A 12,212-nucleotide genomic window follows, 5' to 3' on the forward strand; every position below is an offset into this window, starting at 1 on the left:
AGGCACAGCGGGCAGGCCAAGGAAGCCTGTGAGGGAAGACACTGGACATGGTGACCAGCAGCCTGTTCTCTGGAATGCAAAGTTCTGTCCATGGACACCTGTGGAGACAAGCGTGGGCTCGTCCCAGGCACCGGGGAGGCAGCCTCCATCCTTCCACCCCCACTGCCCCTTAGAGTCTTGGAGAAGCAGAAACAGTCAATCCAGACCCCGAAGCTGAGGAGCCCTGGGGAGGAGTGGACCTCTGAGAGCCTTCCTCCCTGCCATTGGTGCCCACCCAGGTGTGAATCTGAGTTTAGGATGGGTGGGGTATTGGGCAGGGCTTAAGTCAAAGGCAGCCCTTGGACAAGTTGTTCCTCCCCCTGAGGCTCAGTCTTCATATGCAAATTAGGCAATGCTTCCTACCTATCCTCTACCAATACTGGGGGCTTTCCTGAGGTTGTTAAGGCTGATGACGCTCCCCAGAAGGGGGCGCCCACCTCCAGGTGAGCCCCACCCTGAGCAGCAGGCCCACAGGCTATGGTCTGTTGCAGGTCAGTCTCCCCTGCTGTCCATACCAGTGGAGTCTGGGTGGGCCTGTCCCCTGCCAGTGTGCAGACAGCTGCTCTGGGCCTGGGATGACCTGGTTTGACCACATGTCTCCAAAGATGTGGGACCTCTCAGCTCATGCCTACCTCCCTGGGTGCCGAGGGCATTTGCTGCGGTAGGAGCCCATGTCCCTGGGCTCTCTGAGCCCAGCATAGCCCTGCCCCTCATCTCCTCAACATGACGTCCTGTCTAGAGCCCGAGGGCTGTGGGTGGCTGTGGGCAGCTGTGGGAACTCCTATGACCCCTGGGCACCTCCTCCCCAGAGCCAGCCTGGCCCAGCTACCTATGGAGGGCTCCTCAGTGTGGGAACATATCCCCTGAGTCTGGGAGTCAGGATGTGGACAGCAGGCTGCAGGAAGGGGTCAGACCCCACACCCTCTGCTGTCCCCATGTTCTCCAGTGGCATCGAGGAAGGCTCGCTGGTGGCTGTCAGGCCTGTAGGGACAGCAGGAGCCCCTACAGGAAGAGTGGGGGTGTCCCAGGCCACAGGATTAGAGGCCCTGCTGCACCTCCTCTGGCCATTCTAGATCAGTCCCGGGCCAGATCTGACTGTAGCCTCCCCAGTTCCTGGCACAGAGCAGAGTCACCTGCCACAGGAGAAATGCTAACTGCCTTGCCTTCAGGGGTCTGACAAGCCGGCCCTCCAGGGTGGAAGACTGCCTTCTCGCAAAAGAAGACACGGGCGCACCCCAGCAAAAGGCAGCGGCGCGACTCCAAGGCTGTGTGGGTAGGGTGCCACTCCCAGCGCTGGGCCTGCGCCTGCCCCGACCTCTTACGAGCGGCAGGACCCGGAAGACGCCTCCTAGGTGACCCCAGTGCCCCCTGCTGCGCGGGCCCAGCCCTGTATACATCAGCCCGACACTCCGAGTTCTATCAAGAGTGGCATTTATTCTCCTCGTGGAGGTGCGGTGCTCCGGGGAGCTGGTGCTATTGTGCTTAGGAAGGAGGTCTGTCCGTCCGTCCGTCTGTCCGGCCGGCCCGGCCCCAAACGGGGGCGGAAGAGGGGCGCGGCCCGAGTAAAAATCCCGGCCTGTTCCGGGTGGGAGTATGTACAAGGCGGCGGGGCGCAGGCGGGGGTGGGGGGCGGGGCGGGCCGGCGGCCGCAGCCCCCACCCGAGGGCCCCCGCATCTCGGGCCCTACTCGTAGAATCAGTACAAAATAGGTGCTACCTAAACGTTCCTTCTACCTGAATTCGCTAAGTCGGTTATTGTGCTGCTTAGTTATGGGGGCGGGAGGGGGCCCATGGCTTTCCACGGCGGCGGCGGGGTGTGGGGAGAAGCAGGAGACCCTGGCCGGCCCACAGCCCTCCGGCCTTCTCCTTAGGTAGGTAGATAGGCATGTGGGGTAGAGTGGGGTGCCTGTGTGTGCGTGTGCATGCAGGTGTGCCCAGCGCAAGCGGGGCAGGCCCCAGCTTGGGAGCTGTGTGAACACCAAGCTGGGATGTAGGGGTCTTGGACGTGGGCTCTGCTGTGCTGGCCTCTCAGGTCCAGGTGCCCCGCTGCAGGAGCAGCGGAGTAGCAGCTGGGCTTGGTACCCACGGGGATGGGGCTAGCCAGGTCAAATGCTCCAGCGTGCACCTTTTCTTCTGGCCTGGAGCCCTGGACTGACGTGACAGAGCCCTCATTGCCAGGGGATGGAAGGAATGGGATTCGGTATGGGTGGCCCTGGTGGCGCTGGGCCTTGGGGCCCTCGGTCTGTGCCACCTGAGCTGAGAACCCAGGCCCAAGTCAAAGGCAGAGCCCCACTGCCCCCAGCACTAGCTCGGCGCTGGGGCGGGGAGGAGTGAGGGGCCACGGTTAGGTCTAGGGACCGCGGCTCTCTCTGCACCTGTGGCCATCCCTGGCCCACCCAAGCCCGTTGGGCCCGTCACAAACGTACACACACACACACACACACACACACACACCCCGCAGGTCGCCACGTCCCTAGCGGACTCAGAAGGGGGCCTGGAACATAGTTGGTGCCTAATGAAGGATTGGTGGGTGATGGACGACTAAAGGAGGGGTCTTGGGGGGCAACCACCCCGCCCCGCCCCTGAAACCATTACACCCGCCGGCCTCTGCCGTGGGGGGGAGGAGGAGGAGGAGGGAGGAGGAGGGGGAAGAAAGTCTGCGCGTCCGGCCCCGCGCAGCGTCCCTGATCTAGGGGCCTATGGGGTGGGTGGGGCAGGGGGATACCTGATTCTCAGTAACTCTAGAGGCGGCGGCAGCTTCGCATGCAGTGCGCATTATTGCTCTATAGTCGGCTTCGGACTAACTAAGAGGGACAGGGAGCGGGCAGCCCCGGGAAGGGACGGGAGGTGGGTGGGGCTGCATGCAGTGACGTCACAAAGGCGGCGGCCAATGGGGCGGGCCCTTGGGGCGGTGTCGCCGCCGAGGCTTTGGCATAGACGGGCGTAAGTTGGCAACAGAGTGAGGGCGGGGCCTGGGGTTCCAGGGAGGGGACCGGCCTCTGAGAGGCGGGGCCTGAGGCTCCCAAGAGGCGGAGCCCGGGTGGGGCGGGGTTCAGGGGCGGGGAAAGTGATCCAGGACATCCCAAACCCCTGGCGTCGGCGGGAAGGATAGGGGCCGCAGCGCCCCTTCCCTGACCCGAGTGCAATCCGTTCATAAATATAACGTACAAATACAGAAAGAAACCCGACGCATCCGCAACCCCCCCCCAGGAGACTTTACCCGCAAAGCGAATACAGAGAGGTGTGTAGAGGGCTGTGCCCAGGCCTGCCTGCCGGGCCCCAGAAATCCGTCCTCCAACACCGAATGCCCGGGTACGAGGGAGGGGGCCCCGGGGCAGGGCGGGAGCGGGTTCTGAGGAGGTCGGATAAGTCCATGCGATTTGATATGCGTCATTATTATTCGTTATGGAGGACAGAGCCCGGGAAGCTGGGCTGGAAGAATTCGGATTTGGCAGGGGATGCGAGGCGAGGGTAGGAGAGCGGCTCGGACTGAGGGCCCAGAAGGAACCCAAGGGAGAGAGGTGCCGCCATCCGCCCCCCTCCCCGATCCCCAACGCGTCTAACACTCCTGGGGTTCAACGAACACTGAGGAGTAGGGACGCCTCTGCAGCCCCCCATCCTGCCCCTCCCCCGCCTGCTGCTGGGGAGGGACCGGCTCCCTGGACGTCTAGGCCGCAGGCCTGGCCCTGGAAGGCTTGGGAAGGGGTGGGGAAGACCTGAGTCTCTGCGACACGATCCAGGGGCGCAGAAGAGGGAGGAAGGGGGCGCTCCCTACCTCACCCCACCCCGGTCTTCAGAGACCTAACTCGGAGATGAGGTTCGGTTCTGGGTCTCCTCGACCCTATTGCTGGGAAAAAGCCTGGGGCACCCTGGAGGGGAAGGGAGGGGGCTCGGGGTGGGTCTCCCCTCGGGACCCTATTGCTTGAAGGGGCCGGCAGGGCCCCCGGCGGGCGGGGCGGGGCCGGGCCCCCTCCCCCTATTGCTGTGAGGAGGGGCCCGCCCTCCGGCCCCTCCGCCCGTTCGCCGGCGGAGACCTCCCTGGGGGCCCGTATTGCTGAGAGCCGACCCGGCCGGCGGAGGCCACGCCGCCCTAGGCCTGCACGGGGCTGAGCTGAGGCGCCGCGGCGGGCGCCGGGGCCGGGGGGCCGGCGGCGGCGGCGCCCTTGAAGCAGGCCGACTCGTAGTGCTTGTTGAGATAGGACTTGAGCGCGAAGCTCTTCTTGCAGCGCTTGCACTGGAAGTGCTTGAAGGCCGAGTGCGTCTGCATGTGCGCGCGCAGGTTGGAGCGGTCGGCGAAGGCCTTGCCGCAGTGCGCGCAGCCGAAGGGTTTCTCGCCGGTGTGGGAGCGCATGTGGCCCTGCAGCAGCCAGGGCCTGGAGAAGGCCTTGCCGCACACGCCGCACTTGTGGCGCAGGTCGTGCGTGAGCAGGTGCATGGCCATGGCCGGCATGGACACGTACACCTTGCCGCACGTCGGGCAGCGCCGCGCCAGCTGACTGTCCAGGCTGCGGTGCGTCTGCTTGTGGCGGCTCAGGTTCGACGACGTGGCGTACGTTTTGCCGCACTCGCCGCACGCATGCCGGCCTCCCGCGCTGCCGGCCCCAGGCCCCGCACGCGCCTCGGTGCTCGCCCCCGCGCGCGCGCCGCCCCGACCCCCGGCCCCCGATCCCGCACCGCGCGTGCCTGCCCCGGCCCCGCCTCCGCCGTCGCCGTCGGGGGCCGCCGCCGAGGCCGTGGAGGGGGCGGCGGCGGCATTGGCGTTGGCGGCCTTGCGGCGGGAGCGCCCGTCAGTGATGAAGAAGGCGTCAGCAGCGTAACCCTCGCTGACCGCCGCATCGCCGTTGATGTAGCCACCCGCGGCTGTGGCCAGCTCCGGGCGCGGGGTGGGCGGCGGCGCCGAGCCCGCAGCCGCCGGGCCCAACTCTCCCCGCACGGCCGCAGCGTACATGGGCTCCGGGGACGGCCCTTTGAGCAGGGCCGCCTCGGCGTCGCCATCGTAGACAGAGGCAGGCCCCGCGTAGTCGTTGAGGTATCCTAAGGGCCGAGGCGGACAGACAGAGAGACAGAGGGAGAGGAACCGGGCAGCGGGCGAGACACACACGGGAGGGCGGCGGGAGACAGCGGGGTCCGGGAAGGAGGGAACAAGGAGGACAAAGAATAAGGGGCCGAGGGACCGCGGGGCAGGGAGGATGGAGACGGCAGGGAGGGGAAGAGAAGAGAGGAGAGATGAGACAGGGCCCGGCCCGGCCCCGCCCCACCCTCGCAGGAGGAGGAAAAGAGTCGCATCTTCGGGCGCGGCTGCCCCCCCCCACCTTCCGCGGAGCTTCAAGGTCAGGGGGGAGGGGCGGCGCTTCCCTCGCCCTCCTCCCCCCCTCCTCCCCTCCCCCTCTCCCTCCCCCTCGGGTTCTCCCCACTTCAGCAGTTTTCCCTGATTATGCAACACACTGCAGACCCGCAGCGCACAAAGCCAGGACCGCCTGTCCAGGGACCCCGTCGCTCCCGCTCTCATGGCTCCCAGCGGCTTTTCCACTGTGCTGAGAACCCGCGCCCAGCCTTGATGCCGACCCTCTCCGGTGCTCGAGGTCTCCCCACAAGCCCTGGAGAATTCTACCTCCCGCAGACCTCTAGCACCTCCCTTTCATCTCCCAGCTCTCCCACTACTCACTAGATTTGACCACCTTCAGCTCCAGCCCTATCTCCCTCCATCCACTCTGCTTCTGCCCCCACTCCCTTCAGTCATCCTGCAGCCTTGGGTCCTACCTTGTTCCGCATTGCCCTCTTCCCCTAGGCCCTAATCCTTTATGGGGGCCTTCCTCAGCCCCAGGACAGACGACCAGGAAGATGCTGCATTGGAGACAGTGCCAGGGCGTCCACCAGGGGACACCTTCACAGGGACAAACTGCAGGCAGGCAGCATTATTCATGCCGGTAACTGCAGCTGTTCTCAAGGCATGAGATGGGTCTCACAACCTCAAAGTCACAAATGCACACCCCACACAATACAGGCTCTGGCTTCTTCAGGGTTACACTCAGCCTCTCAGACACTGTCAATCCTGGAGTCCCCTCAGGGTGGGCTGCATGCTGACCCAGGCCTGTGCCACCTACTCGTGCAGGGTCAGACATGCAGCCACCCAGACACTCTCAGCTAGGGTCACCAGTCACATGGGCGCAAAGCAGCCTTAGAGTCACATGGTCCCATGTAGTGGCACACAGGCAGGCACACACTCATACAGGGTCACACACAAGCGCACACAGTCACATGGCCACACGCAGTCACATGGGCACACACAGGCTCGCACACAGGCTTATGCTTCTTCAGGTCACACTTGTTCTACCACCCCAGCTGCTGGCACTCTCAGACCCCTTGCCTGCGTGCTAACAGTTGTCCTTGAATTTGGGCGCCCTTACACAAAGAGCCTCCCCCTGCCTCCAGCACTTTGGACTTCCCGGCCCACAGCCCACCTGCCCACACCCTTCTCCCTGACCCTGGATTCAGGGAAGAAGACACTGCTGCTGCCTCGGCTGGGACCTTTGCCCTGACAGGTGGGCCGCCCCCACTGGACCACATGGCTACTCCCTGGAGCTCATAGCACTTCCCTGATGGCCCTAGCAGGGGGTCCTGGAGGTGTAGCCAAAGAAGAGGAGAGGGCTCCGAAGCAGGCTCAGCTTCCTGAGTGTGGGTTTGCATGCATCGCTAAGTCCTGTCATGTCAGCAGGTGTCCATGCTGTGTCGGTCAGGGTGTGGGTCAGTGTGTACCTTCAGGTACCTCCTGTTCCTGCCCCCTGTTCCCCACAGTCTCTCCTGCATTGACACTCTCGCTGCCCAGCCTTGGCTCCGTTCTGGCCTACCTCTGCCTTCCCCTCTCCCTACCCCCCATCTCCCTCCCCTCCAAGCCCCACTCCAGCCACTGCCTCCTGCTGGTTCTGGTTCCCTCGGGTCTATTTCCTGGGGCCCCTGCTCCCTCCAGCCCCACACTCTGGCCCTCTACCCCTTCCGGCCCTGCCCTGGGCCCCTCGCCGCCCCCAGCCTCATCCCAGCTCACACCTTTCTCCTGCAGTCGCTCGCCGAGGTCGCTTCGGGCGCGCCCGTAGGAGCTCTCGAGGTCTGCCGAGGAGAACGTGTCAAGTTTGACCTTCTTGACCAGGAAGGATCTGGGCATGATTCCTGCGGGGCTCCGGCGCTGTGGGCCTGCGGAGCCGGGACGCGGGGGGGCTGCGGCCGCGGCGGGGCCCCGTCACCATCCGAGGGGCGGCGGAAGCAGCACGGGTGCCCACTCTGGCCTTTGGGTGCTGCCGCGCGAGTGCCGTCCTCTCTTCTGCCTGCCTGTCCTGCGTTTCCTCCTCTGCTCCTCGGGATCCCTTTTCTTCTCCTTCCTTCCTTCTCTTCTCTTCTTCTATTCTCTTCTCTCTTCTCCTCTTCTCTCTTCTCTTCCTTCCTTCCTTCCTTTCCTCCTCTGGTCCCGGCTCCCCAGCCCGCAGTGCCGCCCCTGGACAGGCGGGGGAGGAGGCTGGGAGGGCGGGGAGGGGGGGAGCGGCTCCGTCCCGGGCCCGGAGGCTGCGAGTGGGTGCAGGGCTGGCCCGGCTCCGCGGCCCCCTTCCCCTCCCCCCCGCCACCGCGGCGGAGCCTCAGTCAGCGACCCCCCATGCCCCCGGAGGTGGCGGCGCCGGGCCCGGAGAACGGGGCGGCGGCGGGAGTGCCGGCAGCTTCAGCACCGCGGCCAGCGCCGGCCCGGCCAGCACCTCGGCCAGCGACCGGGCGGGTAAAGCCGGCGCGAGCTGCGAGGGGCGGGCCGCGGGGGCTCGGCCGCCGGGCGGGGGTCCTCGGAAGGGGGTCTCTGGGAGGCTTGCTTTATTGTCTGCAGCCGGAGCGAGCGGCGGCGGCGGCGGCGGCGGCGGCGGGCGGCGGGCGGCGGGCGGGGGTCCTCGGGGGGAGGGGTGCGCTGGGAGGGCGGGCCGAGGGAAGGTGGGAGGGAGGGACGGGGGCTCCGGGGGCGGGGCTCGGCCCTCCGACAGCTCCTGGGCCCGGCCTCCTGCACCCGCGGCCGCCTCTGCCTGCGGCCCGGCCCAGCCTCCGGCTTTTAAAGCCCAGGAGCTGAGGGAGGGGGTGGGAGGAGTGGGGGAGAGGACGGCGGAAATGGCTGCGCTGGGCCGGGCCCCCGCCAGGATCTCCTGGGAGGGGTCTTGGGGATGCCGCGGCCCGGCTTGTGTGGAGTTCCCCCGAGAGACTCCAGGAACGGAGGCCCAGCTGTCCGCGGCATTGTGGGGCGTGGGGGGAGAGGTGGAAACAGGCCTGGGACCCACGAGCCCGGACTTGGGATCTTTGGGGGAGGAACGCAGGGCGGACCCCAGAATGGTCCGGCCAGTCTAACTCTCGGGTGTGGAGGCGAGGGATCTGCGGGGGCAGGTGGGGGAGGCGGGAGGCGAAGGAGCGAATGCTGAGGCAGCGAAAGTGCAGTGTGGAAGTGCTGCGCTCGCCCTGTGCCGCAGTGGCTCCCTGCCACTCGGTCACCCGGGCTGACCCCGCGCCCGCTGGAGTGGCCTCCTCCACCCCCGCCTTCCCCCAAGGGCCGGAGGTCGAGCGCAGCGGCGACGCACCGAGCGGGATGTGAAGGGGGAGAGGGGCTGCTTTGCCCTTGCTCCAGAAATTCGGTTTCACTGGTGGTTTTCCGCCCTCCCGCGCGCCTGCAGCTCCCCCACGCGGCCCCGCAACCAGGCGGATAACCCTTCCCCCGGCCGCCCGCCCCGAGTTTGCAGCCCCCATGACGTCAGGCCCAGCAGCCAATGGCTGGCGCGGGGGTGCGGGGAGTTCCGGGCCGCACAATGGCCGCGCGCGAGGACATATGTCCCCAATTAGGGCCCGGCGCCGCCATTGTCCCCTCACCCTCCCCCGCCCGGAGGTTCGGGTCTCCACGCTCCGAGCGCTCCCCAACGCAGCCCTCCGTCCCTGAGGACCAAGGTTGCAGGGGTGGCTCCGGGAGTATCCGGGCGCGTCCGAGCCGGGAGCGCGTGCGCACCCGGCGCAGAGAGCGGTGACCTTGTGCGGGGCGGCACGGCGGTCCCGCGGACACCTGCCGGGAGCGCGCGGCGGGAGGGCCGCACCGGGGGCGCGCGTTCGGGGGCGTGCCGGGCGCGCTGAGCTCAGCGCCCCGCCGCCTGCCCGGCTCTCCGGTTCCTCCCGCATCTCAGCCCAGGAGCCGAGTGAGCGTGGCTGTGAGCGAGCCAGCCCGGCGCGGGGGCGCGGCGGAGACCACAGGCCCGCTTTGTGGCGGCGGTCCAGGCCGCGGCAGTGGCGGGATATTCATCTTGCGTGGCAGTTGCTCCCAAGGGGCGGGGGCGGGGCGCGGCTGGCCCCTTATCGCAGAGCCGCAGCCGGCGGGCCCCGCAGTGGGGGCGGGGACGGGGATCCCCCTCGGCCGAGCCACTCGTCCCTGCCCCCTCCCAGGGGGGCCAGGCAGAGGCGCAGCCGGAGGCACGGGCCCAATTAGCATTTTGATTGCGGGACTGGGGGGCCCATCTGGACCGAGGCCTAATTACCGGGCTAACCCTCGGGGCGCCAGCGGGACGGGCCAGGCGCACTCCCTTCACCCTGGGTTCCCCGCCTCCCGAACAGTCCGCCCCAGCACTGCTCTCGGACCACGTCCCTGTCCCCCTCCGTTATCCCAGTGGCCCTGTCGCTCTGTCCGTGTACTTTTGCTCCTCCACCCCTTCCCTCATTCTTCCACTCCCCTACCCTGTCCTTTGTCCCTCCCTCTGCACCTGTTTCCTCAGTCCCATTCCTCCATCGCCCTTCGCTTTTCCCTCATTTCTGTTCCTTCATCCAGCTTCTCGATTCTTCCATTCCTGGCTCGCTGTCCCAGACCCTGCCTGTCTGTCAATTTCCCCGTCCCCGAGGCTCCCAACCCTCTTGACCGACCGGGTGTCAGAGCACCGACACATGTGTCCTACGGCCCGGGCGCTCCCAAGGGGATCATTTAGGCCGCCCTCGCGCTCGCACTCGTTCGGGGTAGAGCCTGCAGCCCCTCGGGGCGCCCAGCGGGGAGGGGCAGCTGGGCCTAGGCCTTGGCCATCAGTCCGAAAAGGCCAGGTTGTGGAGCACACATGCGGCTCGGAAGCAATTACTTAGTCCTCTCCACCCCACCTCCTTTCAAGCACCCTGAGGTCGAGGTCACTGTGTTGCAGGAAGGGGGACCCCTCCCAGGGCCTGAGAGCGGGCTCTTGTCTAATACTCAGAAATGAACTGTCCGAGGAGACACATGTGCTGACAGAGCAAGAGACTTTATTGGGAAGGGGCGCCCAGGCGGAGAGGAGGAGGGTAAGGGACCCCAGGAGGACTGCTCTGCCGCGTGGCTCGCAGTCTTGGGCTTTATGGTGATGGGGTTACTTTCTGGGTTGTTTCTGGCCGATCATTCTGACTCAGGGAACTTTCTGGTGGCACATGCAACCGCTCAGCCAGGATGGGTTCCAGCGAGGAGGATTCTGGCGTCTCCTCTCTCCTTTTGACTTTTCCTGTATTCTTCCGGTTGGTGGTGGCTTGTTAGTTCCGTGTTCCTTACCCGGATCTCCTGTCATAAAATAACTCATGCAAATTGTTACTGTCTTTGCCTGGCCAGGGCAGGCGGTTTCAGTCAGTGTTTCCCCTAACAACTCCCCCTTGAGAGACTTCGTACTGAAGATACTTCTTGGGAATTGGGGCAGAGGTCTCTTTCTTCTGTAACTACTTCCTGCTGAGAGGGGGTGTAGTGTTGCCTCATAGAGTAAAAGTCTGTCTCCACCTGATCAAAGTTTGGGGTGCGGGCTGCAGGGTGTGTGACTTTCAGCAATACAAGGACTTGTCTGAAATCACACCCATAGTGTCACCTAGTTATTTCCTTGGATGTCTGAACCATAGCTACTCCATTTTGACTTTTTTTTTTAAATCCATTTTGACTTTTAATTGTAATTTTCTCCTTCATAGCCAAAGCAGATGTCACCATTAATGATGTTAGTGTTTCTCTAGGTATGAGAAGATGCAAGAGTTTGGACTCATAAAATCTTCTCCTGAAAATATCTCACTATCTGAAGGCCTGTCCTGCCAGGTTTTCTCAGAGCACAGAGTGCCTCATTCCTGATCTCCACCCTGAATTTCTTTCAGGGGGTGTTGAAGCTCAGTGGCTGTAGTGGCCATTGACTTAATCCTTGCAGAGGTAGACGGCAATTTTCAGTTGGCAGATCCCCTTCAGGGTCGTAAATTTCAGCATGGTTTGGGGGGCATTTCATGACCATTTCATCCCACGGTGCTAGGAATGCGTATTCCCAGGTCAGGTGAAGATTTCACTGACAGGCCACTCAGTGTGCCGCTATTATTGGACTAGGCCTTACGAGTAGCCCAAAAGCCTCCGGACTACCTGTCTAGTCTAGTCTCTTATGGTGCAGGACAATATTCCCGCTTGCTGCTTCTTCCCATATCCAGACTTGCACTATTGCCGTCGTTGATCTTATGTGGAACTACATATTATCATTCTGTCAGAGGCTCAGTCACACATTTGGTAATGCAAGAAACAACAATTTTGTAAAACAGGCAATATAAACAAATTATATAGCTAGCAGATTAGTAAGCTCATAAGCAAGAATAGAAGTCAAGAACTTCCATTAGGTGCAGCCCAGCATATCCCGGTTCGTCTGACTTAGTCTGTTCTGTACCAATCCTTATCTTTAAGGGAAGTTATATACTGGCGTTGTCCATAAGGCCCCAGGCCAGTTTCCTAGTGTTACTAGACTGATTATCCTTAGTATGATTTAAGTGTTCCCAACATAGAGGAGCCTCTAACTTAACTTACCACAGCCTGGTGTTAACTACATAAATCCAGCCCATGATTGCGGGAGGTCTCATTCCTTGGCGGAAACTCTGCTTGTTGCTCTGAATGAGCTTGAGTAACAGAAGAAAACTCGTGTTTACGGCCAGGGTCAGAGCAGGCATTATTAATTGGCCAGGTGAAGGGATTCTACCTAGTAATATCAATAGTTACCTGAACGTGACTATAATTTTTCTTTTAAAGTAAATTTCCAGGTTTCCCTGGTGGCGCAGTGGTTAAGAATCCGCCTGCCAGTTCAGGGGACATGGGTTCGAGCCCTGGTCTGGGAAGATCCCACATGCCGTAGAGCGAATAAGCCCATGCACCACAACTACTGAGCTACT

General features: G+C 63.6%; 2 protein-coding genes across 3 annotated transcripts in view; one reads left to right on the forward strand and one right to left on the reverse strand.

Moving 5' to 3' along the window:
• Window positions 1-12,212, forward strand: part of MROH1 (maestro heat like repeat family member 1) — a 158,072-nt gene that overhangs the window by 121,477 nt on the left and 24,383 nt on the right. The window lies entirely within an intron of this gene.
• On the reverse strand, window positions 1,454-7,216 carry SCRT1 (scratch family transcriptional repressor 1). 2 transcript variants are annotated; one of them, XM_004265264.4, is made up of 2 exons: window positions 7,083-7,216; window positions 1,454-5,072 (listed from the first exon to the last, which is right to left on the reverse strand). In XM_004265264.4, exons 1-2 carry the CDS (start codon window positions 7,195-7,197, stop codon window positions 4,129-4,131), a joined length of 1,059 nt encoding a protein of 352 aa, XP_004265312.1. In that variant the 5' UTR covers window positions 7,198-7,216; the 3' UTR covers window positions 1,454-4,128. The 2 variants fall into 2 exon arrangements, with proteins under 2 accessions (XP_004265312.1, XP_049556553.1); XM_049700596.1 differs by lacking the exon at window positions 7,083-7,216 and adding an exon at window positions 5,799-6,915.

This window comes from Orcinus orca, chromosome 17 (genome assembly GCF_937001465.1).
Source record: "Orcinus orca chromosome 17, mOrcOrc1.1, whole genome shotgun sequence".
In the NCBI taxonomy this organism is placed as follows: domain Eukaryota; kingdom Metazoa; phylum Chordata; class Mammalia; order Artiodactyla; family Delphinidae; genus Orcinus; species Orcinus orca.